We start from the raw sequence: 7162 nt of genomic DNA, 5'->3' as shown, positions 1-7162 counted from the left end.
ATGGATCTTGCGGGTACTGGAGGATCAGACCTTGTGATTTCCAGTGCGGGTGGGGGCGGTGGACGATCCTAGAGCAGCACTTGCAGCACCTGTGGGGCGGGGCGCGGGGAGCCGGGCTCCGCCCCCCGCGCTGCACTTCCGCCGAGCAGCTCCGGGGGCAGCGTGGAGTCCCGCCTGCCGCTGCGCGTTCTTTTCGTCGGACTCCTGACCGGAACTAGCTCCTAAAAGAAGGAAGCGCCTGGTGGCTGGAGGCGGGGCGGCCGGGATGGCAGGTCCCGGCTGGGGTCCCCCGCGGCTGGACGGCTACATCCTCACCGAGCGCCTAGGCAGTGGCACGTACGCCACCGTGTACAAGGCCTACGCCAAGGTGGGTGCGGGACGAGGCCGGAAGCAGGGCACGAGAACTTCGGAGGGCCTGGCCCGGTGTCCGCCAGACCCCGAGCGAGCTGGGGCGGGAAACTGGGAGGTGAGAGACAGCGTGAGAGCAGTTTGGTGCCCGCGGCCTGCCATGCCCCGATCTGACCTTGGCTGGACGAGGTGGGAGCTGACTGCCACCTTTAGGTCTTAAAAACAAACACAAGTTCACACACCCCAGTTTTGTCTGTAGAGGCAGGTGAACACCTGGGTGGAGCCTCATGTCGGTGGCTGGAGACGAGGCTCAAAACGGGGAGGAGACTTGGTGGGCCCGGAGGAGTCTGAGACAGGCTTCTGGAAGGCTGGACCACTTAGGGAGCAGAGGGGGCGGTTCTAGAACACTGAATGGCATGCCTTAGCGGGGGCACCCAGAAGGCAATGAAAGGGCTCATGGAGCAGAGGGCTGGAGAACACCAGGCTGGGTGAGGAGGCCAGGATTCCAGAGTCAGGGGCCTCACTGGCCAGAGAGGGGAAGGGGGGAAGCCTGGATGCTGGTGTGACCGAGCAGACCCGGTGAGGGGAAAGGGGCAGAGGGAACCCCTTTCTGGCCAGGCAGGGGCTCTGGCTCCCTCGAGGCAGAGCCCTCAAATCTCCTGTCCCCGCAGAAGGACACTCGAGAGGTGGTAGCTATAAAGTGTGTGGCCAAGAAGAGTCTGAACAAGGCATCTGTGGAAAACCTCCTGACAGAGATTGAGATCCTCAAGGGTATTCGACACCCCCACATCGTGCAGCTGAAAGACTTCCAGGTGTGGGCCTGGGGTGGGGACACCCCCCAAAGGGGGCTGGAGAAGGGACACTGTCTTCAAGTTGTCCCTCTGCCTCTATCCACAGTGGGACAGTGACAACATCTACCTCATCATGGAGTTCTGTGCAGGAGGTGACCTGTCTCACTTCATCCACACCCGCCGGATTCTGCCAGAGAAGGTGGCTCGGGTCTTCATGCAGCAATTGGGTAAAAGCCTCTGACCCCAGCCTCATCCTTCCCATGGTCTCTGCCCTCCCACTGCACCCCTGCCCCAGGCTTAGAGCCCCCGCTCTCTTAGCAGTTGCCTCCTTTCCCAGTTTGGAGTTTGCCACGTGCCCATCCCTGGCTTAAGGGGGCTCTGAAAGAGACAGAGGAAGGAGCCCCATCAGTGAAGAGACCGGGTTTTCCACATGTGGATCAGAATAGAAGGACCTCGTAGAACATTCCAGTGCTAGTGCCCAAGTGCTTTTCTAAGAGAAAGAGCAGACGCCTAAAGGGCTGGGGCATCCAGGGAGGCTTCCCGGAGGAGGGGAGATTTGGGGGGGCAAAGGAGGAACGAGGGCCCTTGAAGCGGGAGTGGGGCGCAAATTCTTAGAAATGGAAGGAACCTGGTACTTACACACAAAACAGTCAGCAGACTAGCCAGGCCAGGACTGGGGTTGTGCAGGCTTGAAGAAGCAGATGTGAGTTTGGGGAGGCGAAAGGTAGGTGGGAGATGGGCTCCCCTGACCTGTTTCTCTCCACGTGTCCTACTCCCCAGCTAGTGCCCTGCAGTTTCTGCATGAACGGAACATATCTCACCTGGATCTAAAGCCACAGAACATTTTGCTGAGCTCCTTGGAGAAGCCCCATCTTAAACTGGCAGGTATGAGTGTGGAACAGCAGGGGTGAGGTTTGGAGAGAGGGCCTGGTTTCCTGAAACCCTCTCGTGAGTCATCAGACGGCAGTAGGTTGGGAGATCCAGGGACCAGCCTCATCACCATCAGCAGGACCTGTCCTGGGCCACCCACCCTGGACTCCAGCAGTGCAGTGGTTGGGGGTCAGGGTCAAGACTCGGTGTGTGACCAGGGTCAAGACGGGGTCTGCACCAGGATTGGGGCTCAAACTGTGACTCAATCTGCGGCAGTGTTAGGGGGTGCACTGGGGAAGGGTGGTTGTGGTCCCTGATAGGATTTGGAGAATTGACTGAGGCTGGAGGCCAGCCTGAGCTGATGGGACAGTGAGGGTCCTAACCCCAGGTGGGCCATTGTCCTCATAGCTGGTGTGAGCAGGGCAGGCGTCCTGGAAAAGGTGCGTGCAGGGGTGCTGCGTAGGACGGGTAGGATTTATGCTCCCGGAGGAAGATGTACAGGTGTTCCTAGTTAATAATGAGAAGAGGCCGGGAAGGAGGGTCGATCCTGGCGAGTCTGGACGGGGGAGGAGCCCTGTGCTGGGGCTCAGTGTGAGGCTTCAAAAGCCAAGAGCAGAAGCAGCTGGAATTTGAACTCTGCTGCCTGGCCTCTTGCCTGTAGACTTCGGCTTCGCACAGCACATGTCCCCGTGGGACGAGAAGCATGTGCTCCGTGGCTCCCCTCTTTACATGGCCCCTGAGATGGTGTGTCAGCGGCAGTACGACGCCCGTGTGGACCTCTGGTCTGTGGGGGTCATCCTGTACGGTGAGAGCTCTGTCCCCTGCCCCCACCCTGAGTCCTGCACTGGGGTCCTGAGGCAAGGCCTCTCTGGCCACTCCTGAAGGGCTCTAGCGAGAAGGCTGACTCTACTGCCCTGGGGCCCCTGCTCTGAGGGGTGTTAGGCCCTCCCAGGAGTGGGCCAGGCCAGGCTGGACCCTGTCCCCTCCCAGCCTGCGCTCTGCCTCCCTCCACAGAAGCCCTCTTCGGGCAGCCCCCCTTTGCCTCCAGGTCGTTTACGGAGCTGGAAGAAAAGATCCGGAGTAACTGGGTTATTGAGGTGGGTCCTGCAGGGCCTCAGCAACTCTTTGGGGGACAGAGGAAGTAAGGGGCCCTGGGGTTAGAGACCTCACTGCCCCCTTCAGGCATGCTTGAAGCTCCATTCAATTCCAGGGACCCAGATCAGCCCATAGGTCGTTGTGCAGACCCAGGCCCAGCAATCCCAGGAGCATAATCCAGGGAGGGGCGAAGAACCCAAACCAGGGTTCTACGACACCTTGGGGTTCCAGTGAGGGCACGGGCAGGAACCTGGGGCGAGGCTTGGCCTTTCACCTTGACTTGTCAGTGTTACTCCTGGCTCTCAGATTCTCCACCGTCAAGCATGTACCTCTGGGGCATCCCCGGATAGTGTGGGGGCCGAGGTGTTAGAGCCCAGTGTGACCTGCCCCCCACACTCTCCCTGCAGCTCCCCCTGCGGCCCCCGCTCTCCCGAGACTGCCGGGACCTGCTGCAGCGGCTCCTGGAGCGGGACCCCAGTCGTCGCATCTCCTTCCAGGACTTCTTCACCCATTCCTGGGTGGACCTGGAGCACATGCCCAGTGGGGAGAGCATGGCACGAGCAGTGAGCAGGCCAATGGGGACTGGCTGGGGTGAGGGCAGATTGGGGGTCTCGTCTACCCCTTTTGGTGGTGAATAGGTGGCTTGCCCCACGGGGCAGTGCATGGCTCAGGGGACCTGCTCTTTGCCCTCCGTGGTGGGCATGACTCCTGACCTGCCCATCCCCCAGACTGCCCTGGTCGTGCAGGCTGTGAAGAAGGACCAGGAGGGGGATGCCGTGGCCGCTTTATCTCTCTACTGCAAGGCTCTGGACTTCTTCGTGCCGGCTCTGCACTGTGAGTGCCTGGAGTCCGCGTGCAGCAGGGGTGGCTCAGCCGTAGCTGCACTGGATGGATTCCAGAAGCAGCTCCCCATCCAGAATTTTGTGGGCGACGAGGTAGAGGGTATATCTGGAACTTAGTGCTTTGGGGGATTTTGGAGGGTTTAGTGTGGGTCAGGTTCCCCTGCCTCAGACTCCTTCTATGAACTCCCACTTTCTGCAGACGAAGTGGACGCCCAGCGGAAGGAGGCAATTAAGGCAAAGGTGGGTGGGTGAGTCCTATGGAGGAAACGGGCAAGGGGCTCGGGGGCTGCAGGGACTGGCTTTCTTAGGACAGAGACTCCTGGGAAGGGGTTGGGCCGGCCTCAGGTGACCCCTGGCGGTACAGCTTGGGACAGTCCCTGAGGACCTGGGGGGAGAACCTGGTGGTGGGTGCTGGCTTGGGGGCAGGGCGGAACTGCCCCCCTCAGCCCCTCGTGCTCCTGCAGGTGGGGCAGTATGTGTCCCGGGCTGAGGAGCTCAAGGCCATCGTGTCCTCCTCTAATCGGGCCCTGCTGAGGCAAGGGGCCTCTGCGCGAGACCTTCTCAGAGGTAGGCCCAGCTCCTGACTGACCACCAGGCCCCCAGCAGCTTCCGTCCAGCCTGTGGGGGGAGGCACATTGGGGTCGGCTCCCTGGGGCGGAAAAACTGGCTGTTCCCCTCACACTGAGCCTTTGCCCCTCAACCCAGAGATGGCCCGGGACAAACCGCGCCTCCTAGCTGCCCTGGAAGTGGCTTCGGCTGCCATGGCCAAGGTTTGTCCCCAGTGGGAGGGGTCCAGGTGGGGCAGGGAGGCTCTAGGTCATGACCCTCAGTGACCTGGTCCCCCTGGTGCAGGAGGAGGAAGCTGGTGGGGAGCAGGACGCCCTGGACCTGTACCAGCAGAGCCTGGGGGAGCTGCTGCTGCTGCTAGCAGGTGAGGCCCCTGCTGCCACACTCTCCCAGCCCCTGCTGCCCTGCCCTCACACATGCCCTCCCTCTCTTTGCAGCGGAGGCCCCAGGCCGGAGGCGGGAGCTGCTTCACAGTGAGGTGCCCGCAGGGGTTGGGAGGGTTGGGATGCTTCGTCTTCCCCTTTGAGCCTGCTTCCATGTGGGGGAAGGAACCTCCTCCAGTTCTCTCAGGGAGTCCAACCTCCCGGACTGGAGAAGTCGGTGGCATGCACTCCACTGGGGCTCAGGTGCTCAGGTCAGGGCAGGGGGACAGGCAGACCTGGGCATCCAGCAGCAGGAAGCTGGCGGGGTTGTGTGGTCAGGAAGGCTTCCTGGAGGAAGAAGCAGATAAAGGACTCGGGCGTTGTTCTGACAGGGCAGAGGGTTCTGGAGAGCATAGGAGCAAGGAGCTCACTCTGAGGGCCCCTCTCCCCACACCCACAGGCGTGTCTTCCCTTGGCAGGTTCAGAACCTCATGGCACGAGCTGAGTACCTGAAGGAGCAGGTCAAGGTGGGCCTTGACCCGGGGCCCGTCAGGGCGAGGCTGTGGGCTCTGCTCCTCTCCTTCTGACCCCACACCCCGGGCGGGCGTGTCTCCTCTCTGGTCTCCATCCAGAGGCCTCCCCTGCTGTGTCCGTCCCTCAAGCTTGGTTGCTCAGTGGAGGTTGGTGCGGCTCCTGTACTTGCCCTGGCTGCCTCTCACCCCTCGTGCTCCTTTATCTTCCATAGCGGAGGGAGTCTCCCTGGGAACCCGAGACCTTGGATAAGGAGGGGCTGTCGGAGTCTGTTCGGAGCTGTGAGTTCCACCCTGGTGTCCTACCCTCCACCCAAGGAGGGGTGAGGGCTGGGGGCAGCCCTGGTTTCTGTCCCTGTAGCGAGATGACTGACACTGACCCTCCCCCACGACCCCTCCACAGCTTGCACCCTGCAGTGACCCCACAGGACACCCGCAGGTGGAGGATGCACTCCCCATGCTGCTGCCCAGGATCCTGTGCCCTCTGCAACCTGGTGGAGCAGCCCTCCTGGGTGGGCAGTTCGGAGATCCCCGACCCCTCAGGATACTCTCCAGCCCCAAACGGTCTGACAGCCTGGGGGTGGGTGGTGGGTGTATGTGCGCACGAGCTGGGAGCATTAGGCCTGGCTGGGGGCCGGTGGTGGTGGTGGGGCGGGCGCTGGGAGAAGTGTTTCTTTCATGTGACCTTGGTTAGTTGGTGCTTGCTGGGCCCTGAGCCCGTCAGTTTGGGAGCATGAAGATTTCTGTTTCTGCTCTGAGAAGAGGGCGAGGGCAGCGGTGCCCAGTGCCTACCCCTGTCCTTGCTGGGAGCCCTGATTGCAACTCACATCCATTCTTGTGCTGGGCTGAGCACTCCAAGTCTACTCAGGGACACCTACCCCACGGTCTGCACTCAGAACTCCCCAGTCTTCCTGGGAGCTGATTCTTGCCCACCCTCTCAGTATTTTGAGATAATCCTTCAAACATGAAAGTAATATACTTTGTTGTGGCGTGGCAAATTGAAGAAACCCATGCCTGGTTCCTGCTCTGGCCCAGGAGGCACCAGCGGAGGGGAGAAGTGCTCAGTGCTCATTCCTCCTGCTCCGTCCCTTTTTGGGGAACACCCCCTACTTGCTGAAGAGCTGGTCCTGGCCTGGGAGAGAGCAGCAAGGGGGCTGCTAAGCCCTCAGGCTTCAGGGGCCTGGCAGCCCAGGAAACCTGCGACCTGGCTGCTCCCCCAGTGTGTGCCCCGGGCAAGCGCCTTCCCCTTTCTGAGCCTGAGTTTCCCCATCTGTCCAGCGGGGTTGCTAATAACTCTTCAGCCCCCAATGTGGGCTTTTAGGAGGATAAAGTGACTTTTACCTGGAGAAGATTGTACACATCTGGAGTTGTTTGGGGCATTCTTTCCACAACTCAAAGGGTGTTGGTGATTTCTAAATCCTCCGCCCTTCAGCGCCTCCTTGGGAGAGTCATCTGTCTGCCCTACCAGAGGCCCATGTGGAGTGTCCGTCATTGTTTCCCTATTAAATTATTTTCTGAATTTGTGCTTGCTTTCTTCCCTGGAAGAAAAGAAGGGAGCAGGTCAAGGTGGGCCGCCCCTGTTCCCAGGCTAGTGCTATAGGGGCCCCAGGAAACCCTGGGTGACCTGAGGGCTGGGGGGAGGGAGCCACATCTGCCTCCTGCTCTGAGCCCCCAGGGGACCCAGGAGAGTCAGGCTGACCTGCTGCCGTTCCTTCCCACCACCTGAGGGGACTAGAGGGGGTGGGCAAGGCCATTCC

The 7162-nt window shown here is 61.0% G+C and overlaps 1 protein-coding gene across 1 annotated transcript; it reads left to right on the top strand.

Annotated features, from left to right (window-relative positions):
• Positions 1–153: 153 nt before the first annotated feature.
• ULK3 (unc-51 like kinase 3) lies at positions 154–6924 on the top strand. The gene is made up of 16 exons (XM_033109414.1): positions 154–367; positions 1020–1160; positions 1246–1366; positions 1920–2024; positions 2671–2814; positions 3024–3106; positions 3512–3667; positions 3833–3938; positions 4146–4186; positions 4411–4513; positions 4652–4716; positions 4799–4877; positions 4951–4991; positions 5355–5402; positions 5621–5687; positions 5809–6924. The coding sequence occupies exons 1-16, from the start codon at positions 266–268 to the stop codon at positions 5823–5825; spliced, it is 1419 nt and encodes a 472-aa protein (XP_032965305.1). The 5' UTR covers positions 154–265; the 3' UTR covers positions 5826–6924.
• The last annotated feature ends 238 nt before the right edge of the window (positions 6925–7162 follow it).

Source organism: Rhinolophus ferrumequinum, chromosome 6 (genome assembly GCF_004115265.2).
Source record: "Rhinolophus ferrumequinum isolate MPI-CBG mRhiFer1 chromosome 6, mRhiFer1_v1.p, whole genome shotgun sequence".
Lineage (NCBI taxonomy): Eukaryota > Metazoa > Chordata > Mammalia > Chiroptera > Rhinolophidae > Rhinolophus > Rhinolophus ferrumequinum.
This window is presented reverse-complemented; position numbering and strand designations above follow the sequence as displayed.